This window comes from Urocampus carinirostris, chromosome 10 (assembly GCF_059441175.1).
Source record: "Urocampus carinirostris isolate Australia breed hairy pipefish chromosome 10, RoL_Ucar_1.0, whole genome shotgun sequence".
Lineage (NCBI taxonomy): Eukaryota > Metazoa > Chordata > Actinopteri > Syngnathiformes > Syngnathidae > Urocampus > Urocampus carinirostris.
In genome coordinates this window covers 20188160-20201202 of record NC_142358.1, presented here as the reverse complement: position 1 = coordinate 20201202, position 13043 = coordinate 20188160, and the positions used below count along the sequence as shown (strand labels likewise).

At 39.1% G+C, this 13043-nt stretch overlaps 1 protein-coding gene across 3 annotated transcripts in view; it reads left to right on the top strand.

Annotated features, from left to right (window-relative positions):
- porb (P450 (cytochrome) oxidoreductase b) overlaps positions 1-13043 on the top strand; it is a 35557-nt gene that overhangs the window by 13556 nt on the left and 8958 nt on the right. For 2 of the 3 annotated variants that reach the window (XM_088345432.1, XM_088345433.1), the window contains exons 3-11: positions 6219-6267; positions 7423-7551; positions 7760-7912; positions 9010-9134; positions 9285-9374; positions 9482-9580; positions 9829-9945; positions 10059-10177; positions 12821-13002. In XM_088345432.1, the coding sequence (XP_088201558.1) occupies positions 6219-6267; positions 7423-7551; positions 7760-7912; positions 9010-9134; positions 9285-9374; positions 9482-9580; positions 9829-9945; positions 10059-10177; positions 12821-13002 (1063 nt within the window). Of the gene's footprint in view, positions 1-3447; positions 3813-6218; positions 6268-7422; positions 7552-7759; positions 7913-9009; positions 9135-9284; positions 9375-9481; positions 9581-9828; positions 9946-10058; positions 10178-12820; positions 13003-13043 lie in introns of those variants that run through there. The other variant, XM_088345434.1, reaches the window with a different exon arrangement.

Here is a 13043-nt window from a genome sequence, read left to right as displayed (position 1 = left end):
AATCTTTGAATATTAATAGGTTCCCTTAACCTTCCAATGAGACAACAAACACTTGTAGATTTATCTACACCAGGAGTCACCAGGATGCCTCCTAAGGACTGCAAAGTATTTAGTCAACCACCGATTGTGCATGTTACCCTACTTAAAAAAATTAGAGAGGCATGTAATTGTCAACATAGATCAACCATATGATACAGAATGTAGGGAAAATGAAAATGGAAGACATAAAAGACCACTGATAATCTCCCTTAATTTGGGGCTCCATGCAAGATCTCACAGTGGATTCAAAATGACAGCAAGAACGGTGAGCGAAAATCCCAAAGCCACACGGGGGCACCTAGTGATTGACCTACAGTGAGCCGGAACCACAGTAACGAAGGCTACTGTCAGTAACACAATGCGCTGCTAAGGACTCAAGTCCTGCACTGCCATAGGTGTCCCCCTGCTGAAGCCAGTACACATCCTGGCCCGTCTGTGGTTTTTGAGAGAGCATATAGAATAGAATATACCTTTATTATCATTGTTACAAAATGAGTTGAACTTGTTGTGACAACAAATTTCAACGTGGCACTCCAGTTACACATATAGACTGTATAAGATAAAAGATTAAAAAAAGATCAATAGAATTTGGATATATCTGAGCACAAAAAAAATACACAAGAAAGTGTGGGTATGTAAAAGCAGAAGATATTTACATTGGGTACATTGGGTGTTGCAAAAATGTGTGAAAAGCCTGTGGAAAGTTAAAGAAAACGTTTGTTGGCAATAACAAAAGCCAAAGCATTGAGATGAACTTTTGGTATTTACTAAATCCTTATTTTCCACCTTGATTTGCAAATAAATTATTCAAACAACAATGTGCTTTTTCGTTTTTTTCTCCCCGCACATTTAATCTGTCTCTAATGGTTGAGATTTACCTATGTTGACATACAGGCCTCTAATATTTACCATTGGGAGAACCCGACTAAATACTTATTTGCCCCACTGTACGTGGGGATTAATGCACGCTAAAAGAAGACCGCATGCCGGTGCTAAAGATACGTTAGAAAAGTACTGTTGTGATTGCAACAATGGCTCTAAGGATTGTGCCACCTGTCGGCAAAAGCAAAATGCCGATCATCAGCGGCAATACTTGCAGATGGTTTTAGGTGTGCCATTTTGAGATGGGTACGAAGAGAGTGACAGTTAAACGGTGTATGTAATAAACCACAATGCTCTGCATAAAGCACCTACTTATTCTCTCCTATATAATTAATGCCCTTTAAGGTTCCCATGGTGTCCTCTACTACGTCTGTGTTACATAAACACACACACAGGGCTCACTTCACTATAAAGGTGCGTTAATTTTTTTTAATATACTTTTATTTGTGCCTTGGATCCGTTTAAAATATGGCAGAAAATTAGTCGTCTTAAATAAACAGAAGACAAGTCTCTTTTTACAAATCTGTCAATTCCAAACATTACACGGGTGCTCCTAAAGTAAATGGCACGGATGCATTGGCTAAGGAAAATCTATTATTCAATATGATCCAGTGCATTATTTTACACCACCTTCATCGTGGCGGTCACCGTTGTTGTCTGTGTAAAGCATCCACCCACTACAAAACCTTACAATATGTGCATCACACTCAGTTCATCTATTACAGAAAAAGTAACACATTGTATCTCCACACTCGTTTGTGGACTGAACCCCTAGCTGTCAATCATAATCAATGATTGTGTTTAGAACTGTCAATCCTTTGTAAATCAATTTAAACTTAAATTGAGAACACAATATACTAATGTTTAGTACATGCATGTCTTAGAAATGCTAGTCAGTAACAACATAACATATTAAGAGTTATTCTATAGTTAAACTCTAGCATAAAGAATGTTCCCCTCAAACTATCATATTCACTCTAGATTACTAAATCCAATCAAATGTTCATCCTCTGTGTCAGAGGAGTATAAGTTGCACCCCTGGACAAACTATGTGGAAAAACTGTTTTTTGTAGTTCAGAAAATACAGTATATTCCACTAGACTAAAGCATTCTGCAAAAGTACAGTAACGTTCATTTTGCCAGCAATAACATTCCATTCAAATGTACAGTTAATGTCAAAGTCTTTCTTTCAGTTGAATTCTTTTTCTGGAAGTTTGTCCTTGTACAGTTCCATTACCTTTAAAAAAAATGCCCCTGATGTTACTAAGTCCTTTCCCGTGTTAGCGATACTTTAGAGTAGTAATTTTTGCATGATCAAGGTTTTCCTCATCTGGATGCATTTTCTGTAAATTGCGTAGAAAATAATTTTGCAGACGTAATAATCTGTTCTGTTGCCACCATGATACATCACTGATTAAAAAAGTTGGTGAGGAAAAAAGTTTCTTGTTCTTGTATGAATTACTTTTAGTTCTTGCTTAATAAAAAAGTTTGCTTACTTAATCATGATTATTTTCATTGTCACATTTTATCATGTTACAATGATTGTTCATTTTACAAAATAGTTATTATTCCCCTTACTGTTAGAACACTTTGTATACCATGGAGTCTTATGTGTTTTACATAAACGTTCCTATCAACCTTTTTTCTCCCTATGGTGTTAAGGCTTCCCCTTGGTTGTTGCCTCTCCATGAAGGATTGGGTTGTTTCCACTCAACTCTCAGGGAACTGGCTACGATTGCAGGCTGCCAACCGCAACACATGATTTAATCACCCAAAAATATGCTCTAAGTGTTTGTCACTGTAAGATTTGAGTTTGTGATCCCTACACAAATCTTATTCTTGGTTCAAGCCTTAGTCACAAATGACCTTCAGGAAGGATTTTATTTGGTTAATCTGTGAATGGTAGGGAATACAGGAAAGCATGAAATAACAAATAAAGATCTACTCATGTTACCATTTCAGAATGTGGTGATTGCCTAACTGTTTTTAAGAAGCCATCTTTTTATGTATTTCTTGTGCTTTTTCTTTTCGGCTTTGAAATGATGATAAAGTTGAGAGCTAAGCTTGTTGTGGAAGTTTTTTTTTCCGTAAGGTGGGCTTTGAGGCAAAATACAGGCAACTCTTTCTTCATCCAGAGTTACTTTTTCCCACAATCTTTTCTTTCTCTCTATTGTGTGTGTTGGATGAGATCTTCTGCCAAAGGGCCTTGTCACAAATGGAATCCTCTTATGATAAATGAGGTTGCCATAGCAATGGCATTCACCTCTCTCCTCCAGTGATGTGGGGGCGGGGGAACAAAACCCGCTATCATTCGGCTCTTTCCCCGCTTTTGAGTGGTCCGTGGAGGTGTGGCTTTGGTTAGTTGACTAGCCAAATCCTTAGAATGGATTTTAAGCACGAAAAAGTGTACAACACCTTTCAGCCCAGAGAGGAAAAGGGGGCGGGCTTGAAGGGGGAGTCTTTTCAACCCCAGAGTGCTTCAGTGTGTGCAGCTGTGAGTAAAAAAGTCTGGGTCTGCAGCTCTGCTACATTTTATGGGAAAGTCAGTTTCCCACCATTGTGTCCAGACAACGACAAGGCTGCAGTGTGCATGTGTGTGAGAGTAAAGTATGAAAAACAGGGAGCAGCACAGGAAGAGACTGAATTTAGATAATGTTGGAGCAGCTCAGGTTAAAGCAGACTACTCTTTTCTAGTGTCTTTGTAGACAAATTTTGTTTTGTGTCTGCTTGCGTCTGTGGAGTGTTGACCTTCTGCTACTGAAACTGAGCACGGCGCTTCACGGTGCGCCTTTCCATAGCAAGAAGTGATAGTGGCTACACTGAGCTACAGGGCTACATGCCATGGGCTGTGTTTTCTCCCTGCCGGAAGACAGGAAAGATGCGGCTGAGAGGTCAGTCAACTTTTTGTTCTTCCCGATCAATAACTCACTTTTAATGTTGTTATGGGTCAGTGACACTTTTTTTCAGACTCGGCAGAGTTTGGGGTGTTACTCTGTAAAAGATTACGTAGCAAAAACCTATTGTGCTGGTGATTGATTGAAATACAATCTGGTGTTTATAGAAAGTTATAACATAATGATTGATGTTTGTTTCAACCACTAATTGTAGTGTTCAAGAAGAACTAGAACATGTTGCCTACACAAAGCTGACACTGTCCTGTTGCGTGGGTCAATGAGCTGGTTACAAAAACACAAAAATGTCTGTTTCTTTGACTGCTTACGGTCGTCATAGATCAAACAATTGAGTAGAACCATCCTGTAAACCTCTCATGTAGGGGGAGGGGTGCATTTCTATTTCGTTTTGTGACAGACACAAGAATGTCATGAAAGAGAGGGAAGTTTGGAAGCACGACATTTGAAATGGCTATTGCACAATTGCACTATATTATTATACTATATAATTGCATTATACTGTAAGGTTTTCAAAGGGGGGGGTGAATGTCGTACTATTTATATTTGTGTTCAGGTGTATTTTTTTTTTTATGCAGACATTTCCGGGATGATCTGATGATGCTATTCTCTGGTCTATTAGTTCTGTAAGGAATGCTGGAGCCTGAGGGAAAAAATCTGTTTTTAGGTTTCTATCAGGAGTTATCTTTACTCCAGAAGACAAGTGGTAACCACAGGATCCTGTTTTATGGCGTGTTTCACGTCAAATTTCCATGCTTGAATTCCAATTGGTTTCTAACATTTACAGTTGTCTGGCTGAGCTGTGTGTTACAGTTAAATAGTAATTTCATTGATGCTTCTATTATTCTCATTGAGTGTTTAATCATACCCTTTCACAATCATAAAACATGTTTTGATACTCATTTTAGTTTATGTTGTGGTAGTTTACCTGATTAACTAATGTATTGGATTTGAAATATTTTTAAGGCCGAACAAGTTTGAAGAACAGTAGAGAAATACCAAATACTTGTGGAGCACTACAATCCCAAAAGGAAGCTTGGAGCTCAGGATGTACGTAAATGATTTGACTGAGAGGAGAACATGACCCAGGTCACTATTGAATACTAGGCTAGCAGGATGGGACCGTGGTTCTCAGTTCTATATTTATTTGCAACATTTTTGTCACAGACTCTTATAAAATGTCTTTTGGAGGAAGTAAAATTAGACAACATAAGTGTTAAGAAAACACAATAAAATAGTTTAAATGCTACGTCCGCAATTATTTTTGTTCTGCTACCCTTGTCAAACTTTGCTTTTTTTCCACTTGGTCCCCAATATTTTCTAGTGCTATGGATTATTAGCAATGATTGCTTCCAAAACTCAAATTCTTGCAATATTTTACATTGTTATTTTGGAAAAATATGACGAGATTACAGAAAGAATAGCTTAAAGACAAAATGATGAAAAAAACAATAACACTCGAACCTTAATTAACCACTGGTATTTTTTATTGGCAATACTTAGTCAACATTGCTAATGTCATACCTCATCCTGTCATCTCAAATACTATCCAGCCAAAACAAATTTGTCACCAATAGTAATTGAGCAAAATAATCTACTGAAAGCATTGCTCCGGCAGTATCCAATTGATAAGATTATATACACCTTATTGAACACCTGCAAATGATATTTCATTGGATGCCAGTTCTTTATTTTAATTAGCATTGCAGACTGTTGTTTGTTGTTTTGACATTACAGTTTCCTAACTATCAGCCAATCATGTTGCTGTTCTTTCATTTTCACCGCCTGCAGGGCGGATCTGCTTTTGTAACCTAGGGGATTTCATAAAAAGAAGTCCTAGGGAAAGGCTTTTTAGAAAAAGGTTGTACTTTCGTATTGGAAGGCTTCTCTCTCCTTGCACGTTCAAAATCCATTGATGTCTTTTCTCCTTTTTTTGAGTGTCTACTTTCCCAAGACACAGCACAGGAAATCTTGCCCCTTTGACCCTAGTGGTTAAGGGGTCCAACCAAAAAAACTAGTTTAAATATATCTCATATCCAACAGTCATGATTCATGACAAAGACCCAGGGCTGTTAATTATAGATCTCTAGTTATTCTTCATGTTATAAATGTGGGTCATGGTAACCTCTATTTGAAATGTATTTTTCCTCTTAACTGTTGTTTGCTCAAAAGAAGCGCTGATAAAAGGCAAAGCAGAAAACAAAATTTTGTTACAAAAAAGAAATGGGTCAGCGTTTTATTGTATTTTTCCAATTGTTTGTTTATTTTTTTAGTAACGTGACACGCTACTATGCTCCTTGAGTTGTATTGATTGGTTATACTGTCTATATGGTGATTTCTTTTTCCATCAGCGTTACTGTAACAAGTTTAACATTTTGTCTTCCGCAGAGCACCCACGACAAGAGAAACAAGTTTTATCGAGAAAATGAAAAAAACAGTAAGTCCTATTTTAAACAAATGTTAGTAGCGTGCTTTGGCTAGTACAGGTAACATACGACTTACAACCAAGAATCTGTTCCAACCAACTAGTTGTAAATCTTTTACAAAGGAGCTGTCTGTTGAAGGGTGTAGTACTGGTAGTAGTAGTACAAGATTGCTGTGGTGGCTTGTAGCCGAAAATGTCATACGTGTTGCCAGGCTGCTACACGCTGTGTTCGCAAACATTGAATTTAAACAATGACCATCCGCTGCTCTGGGACATAAGCTGGATGTTGAATGTAATTGGTAATTTTTTTGTACGGTAACAAAGCGAGAATGTTTTGAAGAGGAAGTAGCTCAGTCTCTAAGGAAAGAATCCTGTTAAATAAGTTCTTTATGTGTTCCAATTAGTCTAAAGTATGCGTTTCAAGAGGCTTTGGACATTCTAATGTCATTTTCAGTCAATGGCATGTGCCAGTCTAAGGAACATTGACTTCCCCATTCCAAATGTGAAACTGGACTAATGCTGTTCAAAATTGATAATTATCAAGTCAAACATTAAATGCTGTTCTTGTTACTGAGCCAAAAATTTGTTTATTATTGTGTTTTTAGTCTTGTAAAGTTTCAAACGACATCAGGACTTTCAAATACTTTGTTTTCCTTTTCACTTCATATGAATAGCGACCAATATAATGTACTCATTGTTGCCATAATACTGTGGCAAAGTGATTGTAAGCTAAATTTTGGGGGATTGTAAAGGATGAATATTTCTCCCTCTCTTTCTATATCTGTATCATTACTTTAAATGTGTATGTTGTCATATTCACCTTAAAGTAGTTTCAGTCTAAGGGTTTTGTGCGGTTTCGGCATATACGTTTAGAATCGGTTGATTAGAAGTTTAAGAAAACATGTTTATTTAAGTCTTCAGCATTACTTATGATCAGCACATGCATAATTTAGTTAGTACAGTACAATTTGGGTCAGAATTATGTGTTTTAGTTACTAATAATACAAATGGATACAGTGACCGTAGTGGTACAATAAATGTTTGGTACAGTAATATTTTAGCATGTCTCTTTTGGTTTGTATTGTGAATCCTAATAGCAACATAATGTGTAGATTTGCTCTTCCACTCGTTTCCCCTCATTAATCCACACATGTTTGTCTTTTTCAGGGAAAGAACATCATTGTGTTTTATGGCTCACAGACAGGCACAGCAGAGGAGTTTGCAAACAGACTCTCCAAAGATGCTCAACGGTATGGCATGAAAGGAATGGCTGCTGACCCAGAAGAATATGACATGGTAACTTCAAACTGTAAAACATTCATTCTATGTGTGCTTCTTGGTTAAACAGCATTTCATTGATGTATAAAACTGTTAACGAATCGCTATTCAGGTTGAGTTTTTTCCCAAGCAAAGTGTGTGCAAGCATAACTTAATGCAAATGCAATAACACTAAAGTAAGCTCAGACACTCACTCACGCAAATTTTTATTTGATCTTATATATAGGGTGAACTATCTCGTTTGTCTGAGATCAAAAACTCGCTTGCCATATTCTGCATGGCCACCTATGGAGAAGGAGACCCAACAGATAATGCCCAGGATTTTTATGATTGGCTGCAGGAAAATGATGATGAAGACCTCTCTGGACTCAACTTCACGGTAAAATTTTTGTTTGCATTCTTTTAAGTCTGTTTAAATAGCAACCAAATGAACTGTCAGGCCAATCAGTTTTAAAAGGGTGAACATTGTTGGACATATTTATCTATTTTCATTCTCGTTACTGAAACAGTCATACATAATTTATTTAATGTCCTCTTGTGTTTGCCAAACAAATAAAACTGGCAACTGTTCCTATAATTATTTCTGTCGGTCTCTGGAGTGCTCTCTTTTGTGAGGAATTCAAACAATTTCCTACTGAGTGCTGACAATTATTTTAGGCCATTGCAAGGGACACATTGGATTTAAAGTCAAAAGATTTGTTATGTAGCACAGCATTAGGCCTTTATCTTCAGATGCCGCCTGGGTCTCCTCTTGGACAAAATAACAATCCATCGAGCACCTACTGGTGATCAGCATTGCACTCTTTTGGCTCTCCTCAGAGTCTAATTTAATTGATGCATTTCTTTTTATTGTAACAAGACGCTAAAATACTAGATGTCGCTGTGCTTTGCAGTTTGTTTTTGGTGGACACATTGACTTGTGAGCTATTCTAGCTGGTAGACTGACTGCATACACCAGCCTATCACAGTCGCGCACGCGCGCGCACACACACACACACACACGCACACACACACAAACACAAACACAGCCCTCGACAGCCTGTCCCCGTGATAGTATTTTCTGTTTGTTGTCTGCTTCACAACACAATGCAGGAGGAAAATTCGCTAAGTTTAAAAACACCAAGAAGGAAATCGCAATATGGCAAGGGAATACTATATACTCAAACGTCTTTAGTTCCTCAACAATGACAATGTACAAAGGTTCTCATCAAAACATTTGCTGATATTTCCAAAGTATAACAGTTCTTTTCAGAAATATATATAACTAAATAAAGCACAAAAAATTGAGCACAAAATAATTGCAATACTCTGTATGATGTTCAAAATAAGTTAGAGACCTAGGTAATTGCATGTAAAAGCACACATTTTAATAACAAGAAGAGGCTCTTTAAATTAAATCTCTGCAGCTCCTAATATGACGATCCGGCACTATTAACAAAGCGTTATCCCTGCCTGATTGTAATTCCTTTCCTGTAGGTGTTTTCTTTAGGCAACAAGACATACGAGCATTACAACGCCATGGGGAAGTATGTGGACAAAAGGCTGGAGGAACTTGGGGCCAAGCGCATCTTTGACCTCGGTTTAGGAGATGATGATGGCAAGTAAGTGGAAAATTACTAATGTTCAGGGTTAGATGCCAGGAATAAACTCATGTTTTTTTATCAGGTATGTGCAGCATATGTTATTGATCTTTCCTGATTAAACAAATCTTTTTTTGAAACGTTTAACCAGATATTTCCTATTCGTTTCAGTTTGGAAGAAGATTTTGTCTCATGGCGGGAGCAGTTTTGGCCTGCTGTATGTGAGCACTTTGGTGTCGAAGCTTTAGGAGATGACTCGAGGTGAAAAGATATTCTGTTTTTATTCAGTACATGATTGCCAATAATCAAATGTTTTTTAATGAATATTTTATGTGAAGTCTAACTTGCATTACTCTTTGTTCACATAGCATACGGCAGTATGAACTGAAGGAGTACACTGACATCAACATGAATAAAGTGTTCACCGGAGAGATTGGCCGCCTGAAGAGTTTTGAGGTCCAGAAGCCGTAAGTAAGCCAATAAGTCCGCCTGCAGCCTTTTTTACTGTAGGCTTGCTGCCTCTTAGTAGAAGTTATTTTAAGTTTTTTCCCTCTAATTTCTAATGGTATGTACAGTAAAACAATGTTTATGTACAATGGCATCTTAAATGTGTAAAATGTGTTACATGTAAAGCAATTTCTCGTAGACCTAAACTACATTTTCAATATGTTTATTAATTCTGTGTCAGTCTAAAGTTATGTATTCTGATTTACAGGCCATATGACTCTAAAAATCCCTTTTTGGCCCCAGTCACTGTAAACCGTAAACTAAACAAGGCGGGTGAGAGACATCTTATGCACCTTGAATTAGACATATCAGGCTCCAAAATCAGGTGAGTAATGGGCTTTTTGGGTAGAAGCTTATAGAACTGTTAGCACATTTAATTTTCACTTCTTTAACCGATATTTAATATAAAGTCCAACTTGTTACATTTTGTGATTGCAGATATGAGTCAGGGGACCACGTGGCTGTTTTCCCTACCAACGATGCAGCGTTGGTAAATAAGTTGGGACAAGTCCTTGGCGTCGACCTTGATGTGGTTATCTCTCTAAACAACCTTGATGGTATGACATTGAAATCGCAAAATGCTTTGACTTAATCAGTTTGCACAATCAGCTTCTTTATGGTTGCTGCAGTATGTTATTTATATTTTTATTATGGTTTTATATTGACCATATTTATACCTGAATGTGGAATGATTGATCCATTCATTACTGGCAATAATTAAGGTTGAGCAGATGGGGGACGGGGGCGCAGTGCCAGTTTCACATTTTTTCATCACAAAAATTATATACAGTATATAGTAGTACATCTTCATATGGGCTTTATTCGGTCCTGGATCATGCTCGAATTGTTTGTTTAATGTGCACATTTTCCCGAAATAAAACAAATTAGTCTGTTCAAGCTCTCCATTTAAGTGAACCCTAAATACCCATAAAATCACATATTATTATCACTAAAAATACAATTAAATACTAATTAAACATAAAACTACAGTAATAAGATAAATAAGCTGATATAAACAAAATAAAATGCGAGTTTATTATTTATCCATTATTATCTGCACCTCAGTAGGGTCTCGGGGGTGCTGGGGCACACCCCAGCTATCTTCGGGCAGTGGGCAGGGGTCACCTTGATCTTGTTGCCAGCCTGTCCCAGGGCGCACCCAGCTCTATCTGTGTAGATAACTCACTCGCTCATTCACACCTCGGGACAATTTGGATCAGCCAATTATCCTGACATGCGTGTTTTTGGAATGTGGGAGGAAACCAGAGTGCCCAGAGGAAACCCATGCAAGCACAGGTAAAACATGCAGAATCTGCATGAGAATGGTTGTAGCTGGATTTGAACCATGACCTCAGAACTTTGCCGCGGACTCGCTAACCACTCCGATGCCGTGCCATTTATTATGAGTGCTGTAAAAAATGTGTACGTGTCATGCAGAGGAAGGGGGGGCAAGTGCAAAGAGGAGTCACAAAGAATGTATCCCTGTCATCTTATTTGTTTTACTCCATAGCTTATACGTTTTTGATTATTTCAAATTGTGTACGACGTAAAATTATTTTTATACAGGATTTTTGTCAAGAAAAGTCTTCTTGCCCATTTCAGCTCTAATCCAAATCGTCTCGGTCAATGGTTGCAGACAACAATGTCATCGTAAATTGCCACTATTGTTGCAGTTTTCTACATAATCTGTTTTTCCAATGAGTAGATGCCGCATTTTGTAAGGTTTGGTTGGATCCCTTAAGGACTAGGGTCGTTGGGGCACCATTTCCTGTGGTGTGTCTTGCGCAAGTACAGATTGGTGGCACCCATCCTTTTCCTGGCTAATGGCCCGGTCACACAGCCGTTTGCGTCTGTATCGTGGCTGAATCACGACCAGAAATTTCTGCCCGTGAAGCAGACGCTGTTGGACGCTTTGGGATCGCGATACAGACGAGATACAGCCGTGTTTTACACGCGGCAAGAAATTCACACGCGGTTGGCCGCGCGAAAAAGTTTTGCGCTGCTCAAAACTGTAGACCACGGGTAACCGCGGGCGGCACACGTGGTACACACGCGGATATGACGCGGTACAGACGCGGAGCGACGTGCTACGGCCGCGGCCAGGGCGTGGTTACATGCGGGTAGGACGCGGAATTTTAGCGGGTAATTGCGGGTGGAGCACGGTTATAGCACGTTTGTTCTGCGCCTGTATCGCGGCGTTATCACGTGAATTAGCGTGTGTAACGCGTGTGACGGTCAAACGCCTTTCTCCGCGTATATACAGCGCGATTTGCCGAGCACACGTCAGTTGTGCTCGAGACGTCAAGGGGTGAACATGGATCCCCGTCACCGTAGTGACTTCGTCTTAATCCATTTTTATTTCTTGACATTTCTTTTCATTTCATAACAAGATAATAAAATAAAAATGAAAAACTATTACAATAATAACATATTGGCTTCTTCTTCGGTGCCGTAGCTTGAAATCTTTATCTTCACGGAACTGTGTCTTGAGCGGTTATGATTTCTACAGCCCGGCTCGGCAGCTTTTATACCCGTGGTCCACACGCGGAAAGGACGTGGAACTGACGCGATGAGGAAGCGGAACAGTCGCCGGCGTCTGTTTTGCGGGCATACCACGGATGAACAGCGGGTTGGCCAATTTTGCGCATTTTCTACCAAAAAAACGCAAAAATTTTCCCCGCGATACAGACGCAAAAGGCTGTGTGACCGGGCCCTAACATATGTTTCCACCCGGTCTTGAACCAGAGACCGTTTGCGTGTTATGCGAATGTGCTAATCACTGCACTACATAAATATTATCGCTTAACAAGGAGGCTTGGCAATCATTAATAAAGGGAGCAATTGACAGGGTATGAGACCAAGAGACTGTTAATGCTACCTAAGCACTTACTATACACTTAAATTGAAGTTGGAGCGCACAATATTTATTGATGTGCTTGTAGTAGTTTGCATGCGCAAACTGGATGATCTGATGCTGCCGTTAAGCAGTCACGAGTGGTGAGCTGTCTCTAGTGGTAGCTTCTGGGACTGCTCGTGACCTGGTTTTTCCTTCATACAGAGATCTAAAATTTTGTTGCAAAAAAAAACTCGTATACCGAATTTTTGGGGTGCAGAGGCACTTGTATAAAGAGCTACCACTGTACATGTTTTTGTACTCTTGGCATGTTACTAATATACACATTTCCAATGTTGTGTTCCAGAGGAGTCCAATAAGAAGCACCCATTCCCCTGCCCCACAACATACCGAACAGCTCTGACTCACTACCTCGACATCACTCACCCTCCTCGCACCAATGTCCTCTATGAGCTGGCACAATATGCTTCAGACCCCAAAGAACATGAAAATATGCGCAAGATGGCCTCTTCATCCCCTCAGGGCAAGGTACACGACCATGTGTGCGTGCGTGTGTGCGAGCGTGTGAT